General features: G+C 39.9%; 1 protein-coding gene across 1 annotated transcript in view; it reads right to left on the bottom strand.

Annotated features, from left to right (window-relative positions):
• Positions 1-4,565: 4,565 nt before the first annotated feature.
• MSH3 (mutS homolog 3) overlaps positions 4,566-13,942 on the bottom strand; it is a gene marked incomplete at both ends in the record, with an annotated part of 228,429 nt that continues 219,052 nt past the window's right edge. Inside the window, 2 exons of the mRNA XM_080706313.1 lie at positions 4,566-4,677; positions 7,013-7,184. Coding sequence (XP_080562439.1) covers positions 4,566-4,677; positions 7,013-7,184 — 284 coding nt within the window. The remainder of the gene's footprint in view (positions 4,678-7,012; positions 7,185-13,942) is intronic.

Genomic DNA, 13,942 nt, shown 5'->3' with positions numbered 1-13,942 from the left:
AGGAAAATCCAATTAATTGTACACCTAAATGGGTAAATTGTACAATATGTAAATTACATGTCATAAAGCTGTTTAGAAATATTAAGCTTGGGTCTCAGTGCTCCTTGGTCAGGTTTCAGCATTGAGAACCACTGACATAGACTGAATAACTCAAATGCGTAGGTCTTCACATTTTTTTCTTAAGTTAAAAAGTAAATATTTTTCAGTTTCTTCTCTTTTTTTGTTTTTAAAATGATAAATTATAGTCCTGTGGATTTTTAAATGTTCTTATGCCTTGATAATTATATAATGTGTTAGTTTGGCTATGAGGTCTCCCCAGAGGTTCATGTACTGAAGGGTCAATCCCTAGTATGTTCAGAAGTGGGCTTTGGGGAGGTGAGTGAATCACAAGGGCTCTGACTTCCACTGATGGCATATTGGAGACGTGGTGGGAACCTGAGGAGGTGAGGCTCGGTCGAGGAGGTCCCTGGGGGTGCCCTCAAAGGGTATTTCTTGTGCCTGGTGCCTTCCTCCCTCTCTCTCTCTCTCTCTGTCTCTCTCTTTCTGGCTGTGAGCTGAGCAGCTTTCCTTCACCATGCCTTCCACCAGGGTGTTCTTCCTTGCCTCGGGCTCAGAGCAGTGGAGTCAGCCCACCACAGGGTGGAACTTCTGAAACCATGAATCAAAATAAGTCCTTTCTCCTTTGTTTTTCCCAGGTATTTTTCAAAGTGATACAAAGCTGACTAAACAATATTTTAAAAACAGTATAGCACATTGAGAGATGAAACAGCAGGGAGGTCAAAGTTGAAACTGGCTAGTGCGGGGCATGGTGGCGCACGCTTGTAATCCCGGCGCTTGGGAGGCCGAGACAGGAGGATCGCACAGGTTCAAAGCCAGCCTCAGCTACTTAGTGAGGCTCTCGGCAACTTAGTGAGACCCTGTTTCCAAATAAAGTATATAAAAAAATAGGTTTGGGAGTGTAGCCCGGAGGTAGAAAAGCTTCTGGGTTCCACACGTAGTACCACCAAAAAAAAAAAAAAAAAAAGAAAAGAAAAAAGAAAAAAGAAAAAAGAAAAAAAAAGTTGAAACTGGCGAGAATATATTTGGGCCTTTTTTTCTTGTTCCTGTCTGTGTGTGTGTGTGGGGGGCAGAGTGAGCAAGTACTGAAGACTGAATCCTGGGCCCTGTGTGTGCTAACTAGGTGCCTTCCCACTGAGCTACACCTACAGCTCTGGGGTGTGTGTGTACTGAGGATTAAATCCAGAGGCATTCTCCCTCAGAGCCACATCCCCAGCCCTATTTGTTTGTTTTGAAACAGGATCTCACTAGGTTGCTGGGTCTCAGCCTCCCAAGGACTGGGATTACAGGTGTGTGTCACCATGCCCAACTTAATGATTTAGAAAAATGTTTGATACTTTTATAGGCATTATAATGCCTCACATCATAATGTGGTTCGTAGTACTGACGTGCATGCACACGGTACTTGGTGGGCTTGGCCCGACTCTCCACACTCCTCCCTTTTTCCATACAGCATATTGAGATTGACATTGGTATTCTTACATAAGTATATAATGTCAATGGAAGTGATTCTCTGATTAATTCTCCGTCTCAGCCGCCCCTCTCTACCATCTTCCCGTAGCCCAGCCCTCTCGCTCCACTGGAGTTTCTCCTTTATCATCTGAAGTTCCTCTGGTATCCTGATTACTCCCTAGCTTCTGCATATGAGAGAAAACATAGGACCCTTCACTTTCTGTGACTGGCTGATCTCACTAAACGTAATTCTCCAGATCTATCCATTTTCCTTTAAATGACATAATTTTGTTCTTCATTGCCGAGTAGAATTCCATTGTGTACGTGTCCCATAATTTTGTAATCCATTCCCCTGCTGATAGATACCTAGGTTGGTTCCATAATTTGACTGCTATGAATTGTGCATATATTATGGATGTGCATATATTACTACAATATTGTGATTTCAGTCCCTTGGGAAAGCTACCCAGGTGTAGTATAGCCAGGTCATAGGATGAGTCCATTCCCATTTTTTGATGAATCTCCACACTGTCTCCATAGCCGCTGAACTAGTTTGCAATCCTACCATCAGTGTAGAAGAGTTTCTATTTCCCCACATCACTACCACCATTTGTTGTTATTTGACTTCTTTATGCTTGCCATTCTGATTAGTGTTAGATGAAATCTCAGGATAGTTTTGATTTGCATCTCCCTGACTGCTAATGATGTTAAATTTTTTAAAAATGTATTTATTGGCCGTTTATATTTCTTCTTTTGTGAAATACCTATTTAGTTCAATTACCCACTTCTTGATTGGATTGTTTTTTTTAAAGTCTTTTTTTTTTTTTTTTCAGTACTGGGGATGGAACCCAGGGGCATTCTACCTCCAAGCTACACCCCCAACCCGATTATTTTTTAGTCTTTCTATTGTTGAAACAAGGTCTCACTGAGTTGTAAATGGCCTCACTAAGCAGCTGAGGCTGTCTGCAAACTGTGATGCTCCGGTCTTAGCATCCTGAATGCTGGGATTACAAGCATGCGCCACCACTCCCGGCTGCAAAGTCTTTTTAAGTTCTTTGTGTATTATAGAGCGAGCTGGCAAAGATCTTCCATTCTGTAGTCTTTCTCTTTAGACTCTTGATGGTTTCCTTTGGTGAGCAGGAACTTTTTAGTTTAATGCCACCCGACTTACTAGGTCTTGTTTTAATTTCCTGAGCTCTGGGGGTCTTGCTGAAGAAGTTTCTATCTGCTGGGGTGCTGGACCTATGCCCTCTAGTAATTTCAAAGTCTTTGGTCTAATTTCCAGGTCTTTGTTCCATCTTGAATTGACTCTTGAGCAAGATGAGAGGTGGAGATTTAATTTAATTTTTCTAGACTTTTTCTTTAATGATTGGAGTTACTGAACTGACTGGTCTATATTTAGAAGGTTTTGGGGAAAGCTGGTGGTTGTTACTATAGAATTAATAGTTTTAATATTTAATTTTATAACTAAAAACAGACAAGTCACTGAAAACACATTTCCAGGTTACTTTCCTTGGCATACTGGCTGCTAATTAGTCCTGTCTGAAGTACTGAGGACATGAGGATACTTAACCTCCAGGCTCACCCCGACCCCAGTACCTACGGAACATGAACCCTGGCAATATCCTCAGACTCCTACTCCCACATGGGTTGCTGGCATCTAATGTTAGAATTGCAGCTCTAAGCTGGAATATAGGTTCAGTGGATTGCAACTTTCCTGCCCATCTCCACGGCAGCAGTGGTCTTTACGAGAAGAACTCAGTTTAACTTTCCCTCAGCACCTCAGCTGCCAGCTGTGAATGAGCCTCACTCAAAGCATTTCAGCAGTGTTCATCCCCCAGCCTGGAGTGGGCCTGTGCCCTTCAAGGTCACTGGCTGACATCCTGTTTGTGATGGAGAATCTACTCTGTAACATCCACAATGTCTGCTGCTGGTATGTAACTACACCGTACTGACTTAACTTGGGGCCACTGTATTGACTCCTGAGTCTGGGGCTGCTGTTGGGTCGCAAATGGTAATAATGTAAAAGGAGTAATTAGAGGTATGCTTAACAAATGTGGATAAAAAATTTTAACTGAGCAGGAATAATAAGTGTTGAGAAATAGGAGGGACAGCCTTTATGCAAGATTATATATATTTAGAAACACAAAGAACACAAGGATAAGAGAAGCCAGATTGTGAGTGCTCTAAAAAACCCAGGGACACAGTTGGGCATGTGTTACCCTAAACTTGCAGGGAGGGAATCAACAGAGCTACCAGGTTCATCACTCAGGAGGAGCGTGTGCTGTGCTGGTTCACAGAAGGATCAAAATGAACAAGTTCAGTTCTGGGTGGCATTTTGGAAGGAGCAACAACCTTGGTTTCATAATTAAACCTACACAATGACAGCTGCCCAGTACCTGAAAGCACCAAAATTCAACAGCACATACCATATCTATAGCAAATATTCATTAAATATTTATTACTTCAATGACAAAAACTTCATCCAACAATCTTCACACTAAACTATGACACTGTTTAGCTCTTCGAATTTCATATGATTTTATGCATCTCGTGTATAGTCTAGTTTCTAAGAGATTACGAATCCTATTTCTTGTCAAAAATTCTCATCGGCGTGGCGGGTAAACTGGTGGCATTATAAAATTATTTTAGTTCTAATGGAAAGGTAGCTTCCTGTCATATTTACCCTGTTGCTCACTGTCTTAGCTGAACAAATAAAAATATGAATTAAAACTTTGTATCACTCTCCAAATGTTCTATTACTTTAGGTTCTATTTAGAAGGTTTAGATTCTATATGAAAACTATTGTCCACGGAATTTTATAATTACGTAGAAGTCTTAATATTCAAAAGTGTTTCTACTTTGAAGAAGCAGAAGGAAAAGGACCTGAAAAATACTTTGTTCACAAGAAGAAGAAATCTGTTTCCAGAAGGAATATACCATGGTCATAATTTTATGCTCACATGTCACACAAAGATGGGCTGTTACTGGAAAGTTATTTTATACAGTTGGTATTTTTAATTCTTCAGTTTTTCCTCAAAAATGTAGTCTTCATTTTAATGAGGAAGAGAAGCCTGTACTTCTTCCATTTCAAACTCATCCGTCCACTCTTGCAGGTCTTTTGCATTGTGTGTTGTCCATAATTTTGCAAAATACATTAGCCTTTTCCTGAAGAGAAAAAATAAAATACTTATTTTAGAAGTGAAATAGTTGGGGACAATACATCTCACAGAAAGCTGGGCAAAGCCTCTGCCATTAAATGCCAGGCGGCTCCGTGGCTGGAAAGTGGTGTCAGTGTCACCCTTCCAGGGCTGCTGCTGTGACAAGGGTTACTGACCCCGACTACTGCCTCCACGCCACCTTCTGGAATCCCTGCCTGCAGAGAGGGAGAACGTGACCTCCTCCCCTCCAAGTGCTGCCGGAGGCTGTCCGTGTGTGTGCCTTCCTGCAGCTGAAGACGAAAACATTCCTGCTGAGTGCTCCCAGGATGAAAAGTGACATTGATTTAATAAAACGAAGCTGGCTAATGAAAGTGTAAAATGACAACATATAGAGACCTATATTTTCCCTACAGAATAACAACCCAGTTAAGTACACAAGGTCTAGAGCCGGAGTCACTGAGTTCCAATTACTGCTCCACCTCCCTCTAGCTGTGTGACCCTGGGTCAGCTTCTTGCCCTTGCTTGGCCTCATTTTTCCCAATTACAGCAGGGGAATAATAGTACCTAACTGACCAGGCTGCCATACAGATTAGGTGAGTTAATGTATCTAAAGTAATAAGAACAGTAACTGGCATAGTGTCCAGGGTGCTGCAAATGACTGCGTCCAGTGTTTCTGTACATAGGAAGCATTTGATAAATATTAACGATGATAACAAATCCACAGAAAAGCACAAGATTCAGTTTGATTTCTTTGATCTGGCCAAGGGAACTTGTAGCAAGAAGGCAAAATACATATAATATCCTGATAAATGACCATATCCATTTTAATGCAACTTCTTCCAATAATTACCTTGTCTTGTCCAGATAACTTTATAGATTTTAAAACATCACATTCTAGTTGGAAGAGTGAAACATTTATAAGTAATCTTTATAGGCTATATACAAGTAACAAGTAGAAACATCTTATTTTATTGCCAGCTTATATATGTATTCTTGTAGTAGAGCTTTATTCTAGCTTTTTCAAGAAAAAAGAACAACAACAATAAGATAATGAAATATTTATATTTGCTTTGGACTTTGCAGAGGATTAGGGGCTAAGTTTATTTTTAAACTCTCAGATATTTTTTTTTTCTTTCTGGAAAAAGTCTTGCATTAATTTGCCTTGTAACAGAGACTGGTTGAAACTAATTATGTCATTTTGCTTCTGATATGGTATTGTGGAAATTATGCAGAAGAGCGTGTGGACAGAGGCGGCTGTGCGTCACTTGCAGCATGCCAGCACTTTGGAAGGGGTCAACTGTCATGTACCATGACAGGTCTGAGTGCAAGGCAGGACCACAGAGGTGGGGTGGAGAGAGAGAAATTGATGGCCTTGCACAACTGTATTTCAGTGTACAAGTTAGCAATTATTTCTTTAATATTTCAATATTGAAATTTGGTAATGAGTCCCAGAGCTAAATAATACACTCAGAGTATAACACAGAGGTTATAGGTAACCAACCTAGCTTTTCTATTGATCAACAGACTTGTCTACTCATAGTCACATGGTTCTCAACCGCATCACTGTCCTGCTCCCGGGGGGTTACATAGGGGGCAAGGCATGGGAGCCGGATGATGGGAGCTTATGCTGTCTCATAACTTTGCATTTGGGAGGCAAAAAGCTTTAATATATTATTTATCGATATGATATTTTCTAGAAATATCTTCCTTTTAAAGTATATCTCATAAAGATATTAGTTTATAGATCAGTTTATATACTGACTACATACTAGCTGGATATCAAGAGTAAAAGGCAAAAAGCATTCACATAAGATTCTAGTTGACACAGAGAAACCAGGATAGAGTGAAAAATCTGTCGCATGCAATTCCCCAAACAAGTGGCATGTGGACACTCTGATTCCACAGTTATATAACACTACTATTTTCATTCATATCCTGTCAAAATTCTTAATTTATGAATGCAATCATTATATATCTGAATGCAATATATGATTAAAAGAAGTGCACTCTAGGTTCAAATACTGAAGTTTCCTTTAGTAACCTTTTATATAATTGGAATGTTTTAAGCAACTAATGTGTTGGCACCATGGAGTTAATTCTTTAGGAAAAATGACTAAAAGAACAATGTTGCCACTTAATAAAAAGCCAACTGACAAAGATGAACTGAAAATTATAAACATGAACTGAATCCACCTGAGCTTTTCCAAAAGCTGTTTTCACACTATCATAATTAAAGGTTTCAGAATATTTGAAGATGTGCTTAAAAGTAGATCTGATGTTCATTAACAGGACAACAGGGAAGGTTCATTATGAATCAACAAGTGCAGCACCAACACGCTGACCTTTTCATATTCACTAATCCTTCCAGCTCTTTTGACTTGTACGCTGCTTTCTTTAGAATTTCTCCAGGAATATCTGCTAGTTTAGCCACATTTAGTCCATAACTCCTTGCGGCCATTCCTCTGGTTATTTGATAAAGAAAAGTGACAAAATCAGGCACTTGCTCTTCTTCTCCTATAAAATAAATAAGGGAAAAAGTCAAAACCGCACCTCAAAGTTGAGAAAAATTAGGGGACCAAGGAATGCATATAAGTCCTTATAATTTACTCTATTAAAATTTATAATCTGAAAAACACATCTATTGTTCCTAGCTCCCTGCTAGGTCCTTTTTATCAATTTTACATATCTTGAAAAGAGCTAAACACTGTTTTGAAATTGCTGTTGCAATTAGGGTCTTCAGCTCACTTAAAATAGTTTTTAACAATGATTCACCGCAAAATTAGAACTAAATATTTCTAAAGGAAAAAGAGAATGGTTCTGATACATAGTACAATATAATTTCACTCTCCATTTAATACAGATAAAGAAATAATCCATGCTGCACAGTTTAAATAACACAATTGGAAAAGTCTGGTCTATTAAATATTATGGTTAACTAAGAGTTATGTTGAAGGAGATTCTGTTCAGTGGCACCAGATTCCATTGAGACCACAGGGTTTCTTCCCCAGCTGTGGGAAGGGAGCTAGCCTGCAACCTTCAGCAATGAGCCTTCCTGGGAGCCACTGTGGCTGAACAGAGTGGCCTCACCCAGGGCTCAGTCCTTTCTTGGGAGCAGCAGCATCCACTGACTGGTTGCCATGTGGTTGGTAGGCAGTTTCTAACATGGTCATCAAAGTTTCTTCCCTCCTAGTGTTCATCCTTCCCTCTGAGTGTGGGCTAAACCCAATAACTCACTCCTAACAAACAAAATATGATAAAAAAATAAGGCAATGTCATTTCAGAAATCACACTATAAGAGACTGTTCACTGTCTTGGGCACTCTTTTCATACATGCTCTGGGAAAGCCTGCTGCAATGTTGGGAGCAGCCCTATGATAAGGCTCACATGGAGACTGATGTCTCTCTTCGACAGTCAGGGAGGGCTGGAGGCCTGCAGCAGCCATGGGGGTCACTTGGTTACTGTATCCTGAAGCCTGCCACAAGCCGTGGGAGTGGGCTGGAAAGCAGACAGCCCCATTCCAGGCTTGGAGTAACTGCTGCCCCGATCCGGACCTTGAGGGAGTCCTGTGATACCCCAGAGGTGCTCAGCTAGGTGAACCTGGATTCCTGACCTAAAGAAATTGAGATAATGTGTGTACTTTTAAGCTGCTATACTTTTGAGGTAAATTTTTTTTTTAAGGTCATGGCTGTAAGTTTTATTGCCTAATGACATAATTCAGTATAACTCTTTTTTAAAAATTTTTTATTGGTGCACTGTATTCATACATCATAGTGGGATACAAACTTTTGTAGACATACATGCACACATCACCCAGTCAGCCCCCACCTGATCCCCACCCCATTCTCTCCCCATCCCTCCTTCCCATGCTTGGCTTAGTGGTTGACATCTAGTATTACAGCAATTTATCCAAAATTAAAAATGATAATCTCACATAACAGTTTCATTTGTCTGATACCAAGCTTTTGATGACTTAAAGATAACATTTCAATATTTCTTTTTGCTTTCTTTCTTACCAGAGAATATTTTTTTCTATTTTTTTAGGTGAAACTATCATATATTTATATATTTATTTTTCAGGAAAAAAAATATCCTAATATGGAATATGGGTTCTAGATACCCAAAACGATCTTGAAAAAGAACAAAGCTAGAAGACATATATTTTCTGATTTCAAACCATATAAAGCTACAATAATTGAAACAGTGTAGTACTGTTCTAAAGGCAGATATATAAACCATTGGAGTTAAATACAAGCCTAGAGCTAAATTCTTCCCTATATTGTCAAGTTATTTTTGACAAGGTTTCCACGAACATTTAGTGGTGGAAATAATAATCTTTTAACTAAATATTGTTGAAACATAATAATTACATGGAAAAGAATAAAATTGGACCCTTACCTAATCCCATATACAAGTATTAACTCAAAATAGATAAAAGACCTAAATATAAATCTTAAGACTATAAACTTTTAGGAGAAAATCTGGGTCATAAAACCTCACAACATTGAAATTGGCAGTGATTTCTTGGATATGATTTCAATGGCACAGGCAACACAAGAGTATACAAACTCCCTAAAAAATAAAAAAAATATTGTATATCCAAAGACAATTTAAACAGAGTTAAAAGTTACTAATAGAATGGGATAAAATATTTCCAAATGCTATATCTGAAGGTATATTAATATTCCAACTAGGAATCCTAAAAATTAACAACAATAAAGGCAAACAATACAATTTAGAGATAGGTAAAAGACTAACATAAATAATGAATCTCCACAGATAACCAATCTTAGTTGTCTGTTGGATGGAAAGTCTTGTTTCTCTGGTTCTGGTGTGTGTTACCTATTTCTTCTTTGTAGTTAATCTCTTTGAGTATTTTCTCTAGTGCTGGTTTTGAAGACATAAATTCCTTCAGTTTCTGTTTGTCATGGAAGCTTCTTATTTCTCCATCTAATTTGATAGAAAGTTTTGCTGGGTAGAAAATTTTTGGCTGGAAGTTGTTTTCTTTCAGAGTTTGGAATATGTTACTCCAAGCCCTTCTGGCTCTCATGACTTGGTTTGGGAAGTCTGGAGTGATTCTAATTGGTTTGCCTCTGAATGTCACTTGGCCCTTTGTTTTTGTTGCCTTTAAGATTCTCAGCTTGGCTTCCACATTGGTCATTTTGACAATTATGTGGCGTGGGGATCCTCTTCTCCGATCCTGTCTAAAGGGAGTTCTATAAGTTTCCTGGATCTGTGTATCAACCTCTTGCTCTATGTTTGGAAAATTTTCTGCTATTACTTCCTTGAAGAGATTGTTGATCCCTTTGGTTTCACTTTCTTTTCCCTCCTCTATTCCAATTATTCTTAGGTTAGCTCTCTAAAAATGGGACCATATTTCTTCAATGTCAGATTCCTGCTGTCGGATATTTTTTTCTAGATTAGAAACTATGCGTTCATTTCTGGAATGATCATCTTCTAAGAGTGAGATTCTGTTCTCCATGTGGTCTAATCGGTTGTTCATGCTTTGAATTGAGGCCTTTACTTCATTAATTGCATCCTTTATCTCTTTTTGGCTCTCTCTGAGTTCTTTTTGAAGCACCTCTATTATTTCTACAGTTATTTTCCTGATTTGATCTTCTAGAAATCTCTGATTTTCTGTTTTATCGGGTTCTGATGTTGTGGGGTTGTGGGCATTCATTGCTCCAGTGTTATTCCTCTTTCCCATGATTTCGGAAGTTTGTGCCTTCTCTGAGTTCTTCCCTTGGGTCACTATGACTTCGCTTAAGGTGCTCTGGATCTCGAGTCTGTAGTATCTCAGACTCCACTACTCCTTTACTGGGTTGTATCACAGAGTCTCCGACCCAGGGAGTCGATAGAGGCTGCTTTAAACTATGGGGGGTGCCAGGTTGCACGTTCTCCTATGGTGTGATATCTCTGCCAACGCCACTCCCCCACTGGGTCAAGTCCCAGTGAGTACAGTACTGGGATTTATCCTCTGGGGCCCGCAATTTGACTCACTATTCTTGAGTTCGCAGATGTAGCTGTACTGGATTTGGTGAATTCACTGCTGCTGCCGCCGGTGGCAATATGGCGCTGCTGCCACGCCCTCGGCCGTGAGGCTGGCGTATTTTTTCTTCTCTGATTTTGATTTCCACTCTGAGTCCCTGCAGCGTCTGCTGAGCTCAGCCACTGGGATATTTAGATGCTTCCTGCGCCGAAAGATTCCGCCTGGCTGTTTCGCAGCGGCTCACCTCGGCTTGCTGTAGCTGTCCGATGAATTCGCCGCTGCCGCCGGCAGTATGGCGCTGTTGCCGTGTCCTCGGGCGTGAGACCAGTGTATCTCCTCTGTGGCTCTGAGCTCTGTTCTCAGTCCACTTTCTCTCTGGAGCCTGGTGATTTTTTTGTTTCTCTGCTGATGGTGTTTTCTGGCTATGAAAGGCGCTGATTTTGTGGTAATGGAGATTGGTTGTTAGCGGGGCTCTTAAGCCCCGCTTTTCTCGGTCGCCATCTTCCCGGAAGTCCTTTTATTGCATACTATTTGCAAATTACTCCAAAACTAACAAGGGGTATAAAGGTCTTGCTGCAAAACCTCAAGTTGAGGTACTTTGAAGGACCATCCCAGCTTCTGAGCTCTCTATAGAGCTGGTGAAAGCCTTTAGATTCCACAGAGCCCAATGCAGCCCAGTCCTTCCCTCAGGATTGAACATGAGGGTAATTCCCTATAAGGTAGGTAGGTGTGTGTGTGTGTGTGTGTGTGTGTGTGTGTGTGTGTGTGAGAGAGAGAGAGAGAGACTGCTGATTTAACCCAGAGGCATTCTACCTCCAAACTAGATGCCCTAGCTGGATTCTTTTCTTTTCTTTTCCTTTCCTTTCCTTTTCTTTCTTTCTTTCTTTCTTTCTTTCTTTCTTTCTTTCTTTCTTTCTTTCTTTCTTTCTTTCTTTCTTTCTTTCTTTCTTTCTGTGTGGTCCTGGGGTTCCTGGAAACCCTTCTATCCCTGGGCTACACTCCCAGACCTATTTTTTATATTTTTATTTGGAAACAGAGTCTCTTAAGCCAGCAAGGCTGGCTTTGAACTTGTGCGATCCTCCTGTCTCCACCTCCCAAGCACTGGGATTACAAGCATGCGCCACCATGCCTGTCGTGGATTTTTTTTTTTTTTTTTAAACGGGATCTTACTAAGTTGTGGAGGGCTTTGAGACTGGCTTTGAACCTGTGATCCGCCTGCCTCAGCCTCCCAAGTACTGGGATTATAAGCATGAACCACCACACCAAGCTCCCAATACACTTCTTGAATGCAAATCAGAACCTGCTTTTAGGGGAACCTAGTCTGCCACACACATACATACACAAGAATGTAAAACTTTAAAGAATAGAGACATAATGAAAAGCAACAATATGAAGTTACGCATAGTTTAATCTTTGATGAACTCACAGCACCTCAGGATTATGTAGCTCTTCTTGCAGAATTCAATATAATTGCGCTGTGTTGCAAAAATGTCCAAGATGGGCCAGACTTGCAACAACTTTTGTGCCCCCAGCACGTATCGTAAGTTTATTAGGAGTTTTCCTCACACAGTATTTCATTTGTCAAATATGTATGCATTTATTCTTTTATCAGTAAGAATGTAAAAAGCCATAAGACTGAACACAACAGTGAAAAGAGACAATGGAAGTTTCCCCATCCTCCTCCAAGAAATCCGCAGCAGACAAATAATAGCCTTCTAAGGGTGGATGCTAGAAGTGGGAGGTGAAAAGAATGCCGACATGCTCAGGAATACACAGGCTCCAACCACCATGACAAAGCACTAAAAATACCTTGTGCCTCCAAAGGAAACTTCAGGAACACAAAGAGCAGGTGAGGAAGTGGGTGGCGACAGATAGGGAAGGTGCGTGTGTGTAGAAACCAGCGCCTAATAACCTGGATGCTGCTTTTGTTCCTCTTTGGTACCTCTAAGACTACGTACAGGTGAAGGGAGCAGGAGGAGGACACTAAAAAGGCAAGCTTCTCTCATCTTTAAGACAAAGAAACAATCTATCTCATCAGCTGGGTTGGTCCTAATTGATCTCCCTGTCTTCAGGTTTGCCAGTATAATCTAGCCTCTATGCTGGTCTTTCTAAAACAAGATTCATTCATCTGTTTGCTCATCCATTCATTCCTCTGTCCAGCCAGCATTTTCTGAGAATCTATGAAATACCACAAAACTCCCTGTCTTAAAAATTGATTTGCTAGCTGGGTGTGGTGGCCCACACCTGTAATCTCAGTCCTTGGGAGGCTGAGACAGGAGGATTGCAGGTTTGAGACCAGCCTCAGTAACCTAGCAAGACTCCCAGCAAGACCCTGTTTAAAAAAAAAAAAAAAAAAAAAAAAAAGGCTGGGAGTAGAATGCTCCTGTGTTCAATCCCCAGTACTACAATAAATAAATAAAATTTAAAAATTGATTTGCTGATGAATTATCAGGTTGTTTAGCTTTATATGTTATATGTGGTAAATATAGAGCCAGATACGCAGAAATAGAGATACTTCTAATGATTTTTTTTTTTTTTTGAGACAAGGTCTCACTATTTTGCCCAGGCTGGTTTCACACTTATAAGCTGAAGTGATCCTCCCACTTCAGCCTCCAGAGTAGCTCATATTTTTAAAGCATCATACATATAGTATAACATAGCTATAAACTATAGCTAAATTATATAATATACTAGACTACCCTGAGTATCTTGTTAACATACCTTAGTACAAATAGTGGTTGAGCTTGTCACTGTATATGGGTCTCCATTTTAGTATCAATTACTGTAAATTCTCACAGCTTTCAAGGTAAAGAATGCAGCCACTATTCATAATCAAGGGGGGGAGAATTCTTTTCATAATGTTTTGTCTCAAAACCTCTTATCCTTTGTGGAGGTGTGTGTTTGCACATATGTGTGTAGGACAGAAATATGGAGGCAAAGGGAGGCCAGGTAAAAGATGAATAAAAACAACTCAATTTTTTATAGCTTCATAACCCAAGTTCTTGGTGAGTACTTTACTGATAAGCTAGTGGACACTCTTAAGTGGACATTTTGAAAATTGATCTGGCACTGCTTGGAGTTGGTGAATGTAATAATTCACATTTCTGCTTATTAGAAGGAAACTTAGCAAGATGTATTTTAAAGCCATGCATGCAGACGTTATTAAAGAGTTGCGTGCTGATTAGATAATTTTTGAAGTCCCTTTTAGGACAGATTCATAAAAATTTAGAGACAGAAAAGTTAGATGACTTGTCTAAGACTTTATATGTTGAATAGACAACAACAC

The sequence above is a fragment of the Muscardinus avellanarius genome (genome assembly GCF_963383645.1).
Source record: "Muscardinus avellanarius genome assembly, chromosome: 1".
In the NCBI taxonomy this organism is placed as follows: Eukaryota; Metazoa; Chordata; class Mammalia; order Rodentia; family Gliridae; genus Muscardinus; species Muscardinus avellanarius.
Note: the sequence above shows the minus strand (reverse complement) of the source record. Positions and strands in the feature narration are given on the sequence as shown.